General features: G+C 41.4%; 1 protein-coding gene across 1 annotated transcript in view; it reads right to left on the bottom strand.

The window, feature by feature from the left end:
- The window catches only part of LOC144642574 (uncharacterized), a 79226-nt gene that overhangs the window by 41050 nt on the left and 24531 nt on the right, over positions 1-13645 (bottom strand). Inside the window, exons 3-6 of the mRNA XM_078501556.1 lie at positions 11983-12061; positions 11149-11595; positions 10590-10721; positions 9201-9431 (exon numbers count right to left, since the gene is read on the bottom strand). Coding sequence (XP_078357682.1) covers positions 9201-9431; positions 10590-10721; positions 11149-11595; positions 11983-12046 — 874 coding nt within the window. The 5' untranslated portion in view covers positions 12047-12061. The remainder of the gene's footprint in view (positions 1-9200; positions 9432-10589; positions 10722-11148; positions 11596-11982; positions 12062-13645) is intronic.

Raw genomic sequence — 13645 nt, forward strand, 5'->3', positions numbered from 1 at the left:
CATTGACTTGAGCGGAGGCCATGCCAACAACTTTCTGGTTGACAACGTCAGCCGAGCTCTGGTCGACAAGTTTGTTGTAAAGTACGAAGGCACCGTCGTGCAGGACACGGTTGGCTATGACATCTACAAAATATTTGAGGACTTTTTCCTTTCGCAGGAGGAGCGCGACGACAGGGTGCCAGAGGGCATTCAGAGCGAGGACCTCAACAAAATTCGCTCAAATGCTGGCGATAAGAAAACTTCAGGTGTGGACGCAGAAAAAAAGCTGAATGAGATATATGGAAATAAATACCGCATCCGACTGGATCACCAGATTTTAACTGACCATGGGGCATTTTATCCTCAGGCACTATACAACGATCTTGTGTTCGAACTGAAGCTCGCGGCAGCCGAACATGTGGTCAGAGGCTCAGATACAACAAAACTAAAATACAAGTTGACAAACATCCAGCTGGAGTACGAGATGATAAGAAGCGAGGAAATTGCAGATGAAGCGTTCAGCGCTTATTCGGGCGGCAAAGAGTTCGCTTACGACCACATCCAGCGTGATAAAGTGACGACTTTTGCAAAAGGCTCCGACACACGTCTGAATCTAAGGGTCAACCCGCAGAGGAGGTCCATGAAAGGTATCTTGCTCCTATTTATTGAGCAATATAACAAAGGTGCAAGGAGCTCGGAAAAGTACATTAACCCGGACCTTACAAAAGTAAGCATCACTGTCAACGGCTCGCCAAACATGCTGTACAACAACGGCATCGAAGGAATGGACATTTGGGGAGAAGTTAAAAGATTCTACATGAAAGAAAAAAATAAAACGCAGCACATGACTCTGCAAAAGTTTTACACAGAAGACAAGTTTGGCCTTCTTATTGATCTGCGTTCCATGGCTGACCACTCGATGCACGGAAGCGGCACGCGCCTTGTGAACACAAAGGACGGTGTCCAGCTTGAGCTAGAGAGGAAAGCAAGCGGCTCAGGTAATTTGAACTGCCACATTTACGTAATCAGCGACGCCCAAATGAATATACTTGGCAGGCAGTTAGAATCTGTGCTTTTATAATTTTTTCTTTGAAAAAGTGTACCTTAGGTACATATACGAACGAAGATGGATCCTGCCAATATACCCTTCAACGCCCTCATTGTGGCACCAACGAACTCAGGAAAAACAAGATACGTGGTCAATCAGCTTTGTGGCCCTTTCCGAGGCAAGTTTGACTACATCGTGCTCATCTGCCCGACTTTCGAGCACAACAAGACTTATTATCGCTTTGCTGAGGAAGATATTCGATTTTTTGTTTTCATTTGCGAGCAGCACGAGGTGGAATCTTGGTTAAGGCTTTCAAGATTTCTTTTTGAGGGTACGAACACGCTTATCATCCTCGACGACTGTGCTGCTTCGAAAGATGTAAAAGGAAGAACAGGGGAGTTGGTGAATCTTGCTTTCTCTGCTCGCCACGCAGGCTTGAGCATATGGGTGTTAACTCAAAAATTGACAAGCATAACATCCTCATTCCGCGAAAATGTTGCGGCAATCGTTTTCTTTTACACCCCCTCTGCCAAGACCACGAAGGCAATCTTTGAGGATTACGCTGGCGAACTTGCCCATGAGGATTACAAAGAAATCATTTTAAAGCTAAAAAAAAATAAGTTTTCGCATCTTGTCATTTCTCATCGCCACCCTTACGGCACAAAATTTTCTTATTGAACATATTTTTTAGAGTAATAAATGGCTGACCCGTTCGCAACTTCTCCTCCCGAGAGCGTCAAGGGCGCTGCAAGTGAACAAGAATTAGCTTCCGTAATGGAACTGCTAGGAGCTGAACCAGAAAGTACAGAAAGCGCTATGGCACTCATTCAAGGCCCTGACATTCCTGCTTTGCGTGAACAGCTTGCAATCCTTGTTTCAACAGGAAAAGCCAAAGAAGCAATCGGTGTGCAACTGACACACGAGCAGGTGAAGCGCTTGACAGATAAAGAAGTTGAAAAGTACTTAAAGAGATATGAGGCATACGTTGGATCCAAAACAACCGACAGCTTGATCGACAGCTTTATTTTTCTTGTAACTAAAGTCGTTGGTATGGCCGTAAATATCAAGGACGTCAATGATTATCAAAAGGAACTAAAAAACGACTACATCATCAGTAAAGAGCTGTCAACTTTGGCTGGCGGTCTGGCTTTGAAATGTGGTCGCTTTCTTGCCGTTGCAAATGCTGCGCTCATCACAACAAAGCACATTGATTTAAACGAAGCCGCGCCTGGCGCGGGGACGTGCGCAGCACGCGTCAAAGACGCCCAAGGGGTCCCGACAAAGTTGCAAACCAAAGGGACTCTTGAGTCCCAGCGCCATGGCGCTGAAACACCAACTACTGAAGATTTTTCTGAGCAATGCTAAGAAAATGCTAGCAATTGCTTAGCAAAAAAGTTTGCTGAGCATTGTTCATTTAAATATTATTTTTTTCTCATTATATAATGGCCGAGCTCGAACAAACTCCGATCGCTCAAGAAGAACAGAAACAAGTTACTTCAACAACTCCAGCAACAAAGCCTGCCAAAAATCCAAAGCGAGTTGCTGCTGGCAAGCTTGCAGCTGAAAAAACAAAACAGGCTCGTGAAGCACAGAAAAAAGCTGCTGTCGAGGCTGCTGCAATAATTGCAAAAGAAAAGGAAAAGAAATCTGCTGCTACAAAGCGAAATGTAACACCACCGGACGTAACGGAACCAGCTCAGCCCGAGGCTCAGCCGCAATCAAGCGGTCTCACCACAAATCAATGGATATCTTTGCTTGGTATCGGCGTTGCAATCGTTACAACTTATGTGAAACGCGAAGACATAAAAGCCTTTATAAACGAAAAAAGAAGTCCAACATTTAAAGCTCCGCCAACTCTTATAACTGATGACACACCAGTTACAGCAGAAAGTATTGGAAGGGTTGCAACGCGTTCTTCAGACACGCCTTCGACAATCCAAAATGCCATTAGACCTCGCAAACAAAGAGGAATCCGTCCGATGGATTAAAAAATTTCTTTTGAACATTTATTTTTCATTTATTATACCGACAATGTCCCTTGGTTTTATTCTTGACAGCCTTGTTAAAGGTGCAGCTATGGCTGGTATTGCATTACTTTGGTTTGAATTTTCCAAAACTTGCGTTAAAACCGCTATTCGGGTGCAAAAGGATGAGGATACAATTTTTAAAAGAGGTATAAAAAAAACAAAAGAAGGTTGAATCTGGTGAAGAAGTTGCAAACTTTGCTTCGCAAAACGGTGAAGAATAAACAAAAAAATTTTTCAATTGAATATTTTTTATTATTTTATACTGAACCGCCATGTCCGACAACAAGCTCGTGAAAACGCTCATGGATGCCGCCACCATTACAGGTCTCGCCGCCGGAATCGGCTGGGCTGCCAAAAAAGTTGTAAAAGAAAACTTCACATCCGACCCAAGCAGCAGTTTTATGAACTATGTAAAGTTCACAGCCGTCATGGCTGGCAGCGTTGCACTTAAACAGTATCTCGAGGACCAGAAAATTCTCCCCACCAATTAAAAAAAAAAAATATCATAATATAAGAACAAAAACACACAATGGCAAGCGTAGCGATTATGGCTGGCGGAGCTATCTTGAACGCTGCTGCTTTCATTGGCGGCAACTATCTTGCTCGAGCTTTGGGTGGCGGAGATGACGCCGCTTTGAAAGAAAAAGAAAGACACGACAAAGCTCTCGAGGCTTACCAGGCAGCGTACGCGAAGTACTCTCGCGACCGCACGAAGCTTCTCGACTGGATCGAAACCAACAATGAGATCAAACAGCAAGCGAAACAGAACTTTACGAACACAGACTACGCTTTCAAACTCTACAACCAGGCACATCCTGACAAACAAATGATTCCTCCGAAAGAACCCAAGTTCTCTGATTTTTATCAGCCAAGCGAGCAGCAGAAACAAGGTGAACTGATGTTCGTTGGCGCAGGCGCTCTTGCTCTTGGGTACGCTGCCTTTCGGTTTCTTTAAACGTTTCTTTTTTTTCTTGTATACGCATGGATGCAAAGATCTCGAAAGTCTACTATAGCCCCCAGGGCTACTGGAAGGGAATTGCAGCGATAAAAAAATTAGCCGAGGCTGCCAAGGTTTCCGAAGATGCCGCAAAAAAGTGGCTAGTTAAGCAGGCCCTTTGGCAGATCTACCTTCCGGCACCACGATACGTTCCTCGCCCAAAATTCGATGTTTCTACCCCTAACGCGGTCCACCAGGCGGACCTTCTTTTTCTGCCACACGACAAACTGCCGCGAGGGCGAAAAGTTTACAAATACGCGCTGACTGTTGTTGACGTTGCCAGCCGTTTCAAAGAGGCTGAGCCTTTGACCTCCAAAGATTCAACTGAGGTTGCAAAAGGTTTTCAGACAATTTACAGGCGAAGTGCACTAAAATGGCCACAGATGCTGCAAGTTGACCCTGGTCGCGAATTCATGGGAGCTGTTACTAAAGAAATGGAAAATCACAAAACCTATATTAGACGCGGGCGTGTTAACATTCACAGAGATCAAGCTATTGTTGAACGTTTTAATCAAACACTGGCAGGGCGCCTGTTTGGTTATCAGTACGGTGTCGAGATGAACCTGCCATCTGGCCAGCGGTCGACAGCGTGGGTAAAAAGGCTTCCCGAAGTTGTTGCCGCTCTGAACAACGAAGTAACCAGTCTTACTGGTAAGAAACCTGCTGCTGCAATCAAAGAAAAGGCTGTTTCGTCCAAGCCGTCCTCAAAATATACAAGACCTGTTGGCTTGAAAGAAAAAAAACTCCCCTCTCTCGTTAATGTGCGCTTTCTCTACCAACCTGGCGAGCTGGAAGGCGGTGTAAAAAGGGCTACAGATCCGATTTGGTCATTAAAAGTCTACAGCATTGAAAGGTCTGTTACTAAACCTAATCAGCCAGTTCTTTATTACTTGCACGATGGTCCAAAGCGCGGCTTCGTGCGTGAAGAATTGCTTGTTATTCCTCCAAATACACAGTTACCACCAAGCACTTAGTGCTTGAGCCCCTTGGGCTCAGAAAAGCTCTAAAAGTTATGTTTATGTAGGCTTTGTTTCGCAAAACTTATACCCGTAAGCATTTGTATGTATCCCATCATCCGCTATCCATCGCTTTGAGTCAAAGGAGGACAGCGATTTTTTGTTCACCACTATCGAATACAACTCATGGGCATAGCTTCTTATCATGTGCATTTCGTGAAAGCTTTCCTTGGTTTGGAAAAGTGTTTCTTTGAAATTTTCGTGATTTATCTTTTTCTTTGTCACACACTCTTTCACCCCCTTTGCCTTTTTTATATTTTTTTTGTCTTCTGTCATTATTGAATACATTTTTGGCCTCAAACAAACGCACTCTGAAATTTGTTTTCCTGCGCATTCGTCTTTCATTTTTCCCAAAACTTTTTTGTTTTCGTTTGAATGAAGTGAATGCTCTTTTGGGTAGTCGCTTGTGTCGTACTTGTCAATGTTTTTTGCCATGTCCGCGTAAACGTCTTCTGTTTCTATCTCAAGCAAAAGGCTGTCTGTGTCTGTATACAAAAGCTCGCAACGCTCTCCGTACTCCTTTTTCAGATGGTTGTAAAAGAAGTCATACATGCATAGCTTGCTTACGTCAAGGATGGTCATGCCTGTGTAGACCGGTTTATTAAGAAAAAGCCTGCTTTTTCGCATGTCTATTCCAACTAGATCGTTTGAAAACATTACATGCCTTGAATACAATGGGCTTGCAACTAATTTTCTTATTTTCTTTGTTTCGTCGCTTCGCGCTATTCTTATGTCTACACGGTTTCTCAGGTTTTCCATTGTTTTTCCAAAAACCGAGTTATTCATTAGCTTGTAAAAGTTCTTTTCAAAGTCGTTCTTTGCTTTTTTTCTGAATTCTGTGTTCATCCGGATGTAGGGCTCCATCCAGCATTCCTGTTCAAACTCTAAGACCCTGTGCACTTTTTTGAGTTTCATTCCCTGTTTTAAATAAAACTGCAAGTTTCGGTAATGCACGACGTAATTGCTTTTGTCTTCGAGAGTCAATACAAGCTTTTCGCTTTCTGGCAGTTTTAAATCAAGATTTTTTATTATTTTCTTTTGGTAAGGTGAAAACATTTCTTTGTTTATTTTCTTTTTCTCTGGCGCTAATGGATAGCTGTTTTGGGCGTCATGCAGCTCTTTCGGGTATTCTAAGTCCACCTCTAAAATCCATCCAGCTTTTGCAAACTCTTTTTTCGTCATTATTTCTTTTTCTGTCGGCATAACCATTTTCCATCTAAAACCACTTTTTGGGAGCGGCTTGCTCATTGCCCACCCGTAAAGGTTATTCGCATCGAGGTACATTATGTATTTTTTTGGCTGGCTCGGGTCAAATCCCTCAACATAAGGGTTGTTCGCCTTTGCATATCTCTTGCTTACCATCGAAATTCCTCCTCTTAATCCCCTTTCAACAAAAAGATGCATTTCATAGTCCGTAAGTAACTCAAGCTCCACGCCTGTCTTTTTCAAAAGTGCGTCCCAAGAAAGGCCTGGCGTCGTGTAATAATTCGCGGGATCTAACCCGTACTTCTCAAGACAGATTTTTCGGAAGTTTTCAAAAACGTCAGCCAACAGAGAAACGTCTGTCTTAACGTACAAATCGTGGTAGTCGCCCAGGGTCTGGCAGCCAAAGGTTTCCCACACGTTTTGCGCGTGTTTGTACTCTTCATCCGTTATGTTCTCATCATTAAGTTTGCTGTAAAACTTTTCTTTTTCAGGCAAACTTGTTTCGCTAAATCTTTCCCATGAGTCCATGTATTCGTAAGGATAGATTCCCTTTTTGCAAAGAAGTTCAAAACTTTCATCAGACTGTGTTGAAATAGATTTTGTTATATTTAATGACTCCTTCGGTGTCGCTGTTACAAGTGAATCAAGACTTCCTTGAAGAAAGTTTAAGCTGTCAATAAAACGCAGTCCGCCAAATGAAAATGTGATGTATTTTTCCATGTTGTTTGCGACACATTTTACCTCTTTCTGTGCCTCTTTTGAAATCTTTGACATTGCCTGCATTAAATGGTGCGCATCATAGCCCCTTAGGTTGTGAAATACAACTGGTATTTGGACATTTTTTGGATTTATTCTCATCATCAAGTTACAAATGTTGTGCGCGGCTCCTCGAAACTTCCCTGTTATGTGGCAGTGGTCCTTTACCACATCTTTGTAGTTCGGCTGGATAAGCGGCTTGTGGCACTTCAAACATTTTTTTTGGTTTTTTGCGGCCACTATGTGTGTGTTTTGTGTCAGCTTTTTTAGCTCATAGTGGTGTTCGGTACCAAGGCTTTGCTCCGCTTTTTTCGTGCTGTAATAACATTTTTTGTGAAGCTGCCCAAAGTAATTAAGTTCACCATAATACCCAATCCAAACCGGCAACGAGTCTAAAAAGTTTTGTTTCATCAGCGTTTTTTCGCAAATGTGGCAATCGGTTGCATTTTTGAATTTTTCCCAGTCTTCCGAAGTCATCACAAGGGGTTTTTGCTTTGACAATTCAAATCTTATTTTTTTCTCTTCACTTAAAAGGCAGTTCAAAAACACTTCAACGGCGTTTTCACCCCTGTAAACGTAAGGTTTTTCGTGTTTGCCGTCGCTCCTTACAACTGTGTAAGCAAATCCACATGCTTCGTGCTGTTCTGTCTTTTCTGTGTAGCTTTTTTTCTTCAAGTCTTCTAGTTCTTCTCCTTGTTCTTTTCTCTTCTGGCTGTCCTCGGGCGTTTCGCGTTTACATCCTTGCATCTTTCTTAACAATGCCTCAAAGTCGGCGTAAATTACAAAAGGCGCTTTCATTTGTTTTTGATAGTTTTTAAAAGAAAGAGTGTTTTTCCCCTCTTCCGGCATTTCGATTCTTGTTGGCCTGCCGTTAACTCCATTGCAATATTTTTCGTGCTTTTCTAGCAAGTCTGCTCTTGTAAAACCGGTCAAGCACATCATGCAAAAGTGTTTTTTGTTGTGTGATTTAGTCTGATCGTAAAGCAGAGCGCTTACTCTTTTTACAAAACAGTAGTGCTGAATTAATCCTGACTCAATTAACATAAGGTTTATACGGGAAATGCTATTTTCTTTTTTGCTTGTTCTGAGAGGTATCACACAGTCGTCTTCCCATCCAAACACATTTATTGCAAGGCCTCTGTTTTGCGCCTCAAGCCTGTCAATCTGCTTTAGTGGCGTTGGAAAATCGATTCCATTGTGGTTTATTCCGTCGTCAACTGGGTATCTGCTTGTTCTTTGCGGATTTTTCCCATCTCTTGGCGGAAATAATGCAGCTCTCAAAGCCCATTTCAAACATTCGTTATCCCTGTTTTGCACGTTAATAACTGCTTTTTTGTTTGCCAATTTTGGTGGTAAAGGCAGATATCTCCCCCTCTCAATGGCTGATAACGCGCGACATTGATATACGCCATTTCTATTCTTTCAATTTTCCACCCCGAGCCCTTCTCTGACCAAGCCTCAATTTCTCCCTTTGCTTTTTCGATAAATCTGTCAAACTCTTTTTCGATTTCTTCTTTGGTGTTTTTTGAAAACACGTGCGGTTCTCTTTCACTGAAATAGTGGTTCATGTGTTGCGTAACTCCGTCTCTTTGTATCGAAAATTTAACTTCAAGTCCAAAGCTTGCTTTTAAGCTTCGTAAGTCATCAATTTCGCTTACTAAAAGATCATAAAACTTTTTCTTGTTTTTTCTTGCAAAAATGTAAAGATCTTTGTTGTTTGTGTCAGTTTCGGGTATGTCCATTTTCCATACTCTAAGCCATTCGTTAAAATCGGTGTGGGCGAGTGAAAAAGACAAATTTCTTTGGGGGTTTCTTTGAAATTCACGGAGGTTTTCCTCCATCATAGCTTGCAAAACTTCTGACGAATATCTTGCGGCAGCCATCTGTTGCATATACTAAAGAAAAATATTTGTTCAATTGAAAAATAAATCTAGCACACAGGTGGCGCTCTCTGTTGCTGCGGGCCGTTAGAGGTGCCGCCAACGCCTTTTTTTGCAACTCGTGGCGCAAGAGGGGTAAGAAAGGCGTCTTGCGTTCCGCACACACATGTAAATTAGGAGTTGTGGACACAAATTGTGACAAGGAGCGAGGCGAGCCTGGGCGAGCCGAGCGAGTTGTCACGGTTTGTGCCACAACTCCTAATTTACATGTGTGTTGAGGTGACTCTTTACCTTCACAATGATCGCTCTTTTCTCTTACAAACTTGGCAACGTTGCATTGCGGTTGTATACAATCTTCATCATGATAATATATGCCTTCATAATAGGCTGGGAAGTTAATACTCAAGTTCCTACGGCATGTCAAGAGTCCTTCTTTGCAATGACAATTCGTACACTGGGAAACTTGCCAACCGTTATCATCTTTTATAAGGTATAAGCTTCCTTCTTCGTCCTTGCAAACGACTAAAATGCAACAACAGAATTAAAGTAGCCAAGAGACATTGTCAGAATAGCAATAAAGTTTAATGAAATAAAAATACTTATCAAAGATGTCTTCAAGATACCGACTATTTTGCATGAAGTATGAGTAGGGTAAATGATAAAATTGAAAGCGATTTGCGATGCATTAAATCAACGGGTTGAAACCGATCTTAAAATTTGACTGCTACTTTGCTCCGAAAGAAAGGTTATCAGTTGATTGATTTTCCTGATTATCGGCTGGCTGGAAATTCCCATGTCAAATTCCTGCTACACAAAAACCCAAGCGTCTGTCATTATCGTCTCGCGTTTCACCTTTGTTTATTTATTAACATTTCATCAGAGGTGCGGTATATGCGGTACAGTTAAAAAACGTTTCCGTTAGTAGACCTCGCCATAAGCCTCCTTTTATAAGCGACGAGCAAAAGCCAGTATGGCAAGTAAAGGACTAAATGACAGTGTTTCCAAAATTATCGGCTGGCTTTGAATTTCCCTTGTTAAATTTCTGCTGAGACTAACAAAGCTATTATGAAAGCCTCCTCCGCGCACGCAGACGTTCTTTTGGATTGCGTGACGAGCCCAAAGAATGTCTGCGTATATTTATAGGAGGCTAGCCTCATGACTCCCAGACAATGATGAAACGCGATAGCTGTATATGGCAGCATTGCGAAACCATCCGATCGAAGTGGCTTTGAACAGAAATCAAAAGCCCATCAAATCGAACAACAGAACACAACCAACAAAAGGTAAATGAACTTTGTTTATCTCGCTTTCAATAGATAACAGTTCAGGATCGGAAGTGTTAACGCATTCGTATTCCCTTTGAGTGACGTTTTCTTCACCCAGAGCGAAAAGTATTCCCTTGAGAAATTAAAACAGTCCCTTGAGAGTGTACACTAGAAATTTGGTTTCGGGAGTGAAATTAGGCCGCTCGCTATTGTTATTATTTTACTTGACAAGCAATTAGTCGAAAAAATGACACAAAAATTAAAAAAAAATACAATGCAATGCTTGATTTGAAAGCTAAGAGTTCATTTGTTCAAACAAGCTTAAGCTATAAAATAACTAGCTCTTAGTAAAGTTTTTTATTGTAGTACAGGCCGACGGCGTATTTTTTGTGGAAAAGAATAAGTCAAAACATACCGTCATCACAGCCGTCTTCATCAGATTCATCTGGGCACTCTCCAATGCCGTTACATTGGTGGATGTCCCGGATATAAAAGCCTCCACTGGCACACTTGAAAAGCTTTCCTTTTTCAGAAAGTTCACGGTACACTACAGTAAAACAAACGCATTCCATTGTTCATGAATATATGTGGAAAGCACTGAATTTCTCTACTTCGACAAAATTGACATTCAAATGGGAGTCCCCCACCCCCCCCCCCCCCCCAACGCCCCGGGCCACACCATTAGTTTTATGAACAAAAAAAATCGTAATTAAAAATGTGCATGTGATTATTTCAAGTAGCAAAATTATCACGTCTGGATGTGAAATCAGCATTCACATTAGAGTCAAACGATAAGCTTTACACGCCCCAAATGCGAAGATAATTTATTGTTATCCACCTAGGTTTATTTATAACGTTTTTTGTCCACACAAGTCTTGTACATTTTTACTTCAAACTCTTACAAACGTCGAGTCAACGAAAACTGGAAGTGGCCTTGAATTTTTGCGTTTGACCGCTGTACACACGTAACATACCTTTACAAGCTCTGAATCTCTGTAGTGCTCTCGACGGAACATCACACTTTTCACAGGTCGGAAACAATTTGACACTATACAGTCCGTAACTGATGTTCACATCCTTTCTGGTACAGTTAATACCACCATTGATACACGTACAATCCACACAGGAGCTGTTCATCCACGTCTCTTTATTCTTTCGCAGGTTTCCGCTGATGTCCATGCACACAGGCTCTTTTAGTACTTCACATTTTACCGAGTTTTGATCAGTACAAGTACAGTTGGTTGTGGGATCTTCAAGCCACTGATCGCCGGGTTTTCTTAAGTTTTGCTGGTAATCGATGCAGGCCACAGAGCAATTAATGGACGATGGGGCAGTGCATCTACATATGGAAGATATATTTGGTCTCCACTCGTCACCAACATTAGAGAATGTACCGTTTGACTCACAGAATGGTTCTAGACCTGTCATAAAAAATATAAACAATCTAGTAAGAACTTGTTAGTAAATCATAAGCAGTAGGTCACGCTCGGCCCGGCAGACAACTATAATTGTAATAAAATAAATCAGGTAATACTGAAGAAGGATAGCCTATGGTGGTAAATAGAGTAGCGGTTCGAACACAAAATTAAGTATATGCTGTTCTCTCAAATGAAAGTCTAACTACATAGCCCAAAAGTCAAAGACTGAAACTACTGTTGAACTTTGCTAAGTTGCAGTTAGTTCCATTTCCCAAACACAAAGTGAAACAGCTAAGCATAAACTAAATTTGTTGTCTTGAAACTGACGAACTTCCCCAGTGTCGTTGAGCGAAACAAAATAAAGAACGTTTGAATAATTATATAAGCTACCTCTTGATTGGACAAACATCAAGGAACTGATGAGTCCAAAGATATGTACTGCCTCTTTACCCATTTCTTTCGTGGTTTCCTGTTCAAAAATCAAAAGAAAATAAAGCTAAGAATGGTTAAGGAAAAAATATCGAATAACGATAAGTAAGTCCCTATTAAAATTTTGTATGACACTTCGCAGTGATAATAATGAAATAATTTTAGGGTGCATTTCTTTGATATGACCCGGATCAGAGTCAGTGATCCGAGATCAGTCAGATCATGGTGCATCAAATTAAAGGAACCGGCGAATCTGCTATGGGTAAGGATACGCCGGTTCGATCCTTTGCATTGATGCACCATGATCCGAGTGATCTCGGATCACTGATCCTGATCCGGATCACATCAAAGGAACGCACCCTAATTTTTCAACGTATATCTTAAAACTATAGAATATATGGCCGCACCTACTTTATCTATTCACGCACTTTAGTATCATCCGGATGCAGGAAAAGTAGATTCGGGGCAATGAAAATAATAGAAAATTGACTTAAAAGCGACTTGAAAACAAACATGTTAAACTTTTATTTATTTTGTTTTTTTCCAATGTACCGCAAGGAAAAAGATGGCAGCTATACATTTTACCACAATACCATTTGTGAACATAACACTGCCACTATGCACATAGAAAACCATATTTTTGCCAGATTTGTCCCTGTACACACCGGCTGTGCTTGCTAGGTTTGAAGTTTTTAGAGCTGTTATGCGCATATACATAAGTCGTATTAAGTGTTTTCGTGCGCTAATATAATTGTTTCCGTACGGTGGATTCTGTCCATAATCATTATAGCCAACTTAATTTGGATAATTTATTGACCCTCTGGATCCCTTCTACAGATGTAACGACAGTCCTGTCTACAAGACACAAATGTTCTTCAAGACTAACATCTTGTTAATCGGGCGGGGCCTGGGCCCGATTCATAATCTGCACGGAATTTTTTTTTTTTTTTTTTGTCGGTAAATCGATCCAGACCTACGCGGCCCAGCCGGCTCTTCTGTCACGGTCACGCAAGATTTAATACTTAATAGTGATCAGCCGATCACTCGCGTTTAACATGAACACTCTGCTCTCTGAAATTTACAATTTTGTTTCATTCCATATTTTACAAGAAGAGAGGGCTGAACATAATCACATAGCGAAAACAAAGACCGCTTGGACATGTCCAAGCTATTTAAAACTACCACTACGTCAGACCCATGTCACGCGATCTCTCGCTTGTAGCTATAAATAATCATTCACCTATTTTCTGTTTGAATACTCTGCGCTCTGTTTGTGCATAGTTAATAGAGGGAACTGGTTATGAATCTCGGTAAACATCAAAGCAGGAAACAAAGAGGCCAAGATTTAGGTTGAAAGGTCCACGAAGGTGCACATCTTTTGTTTTTCACTCATACACTATGCATGAATTACGTAATCGCAATATTTCTATTGGTTAGTTCATGAACACACGTAACCACCTATTATGTTTTGCCAGGTTTTGTGCACTCTCAACGCCCAAAATAGCGAACAAAAACCTACAACAAAGAACTTTGCGGGGTTTCATAACCATTTCCCTCTATTAACTATGGTTTGTGTGAAATATTTATTGTTGTGTGTCAAGCGAGTACAAGTCGTACAATTTAC

The sequence above is a fragment of the Oculina patagonica genome, chromosome 2 (assembly GCF_052425735.1).
Source record: "Oculina patagonica isolate OP01 chromosome 2, crgOcupat, whole genome shotgun sequence".
Taxonomy (NCBI): domain Eukaryota; kingdom Metazoa; phylum Cnidaria; class Anthozoa; order Scleractinia; family Oculinidae; genus Oculina; species Oculina patagonica.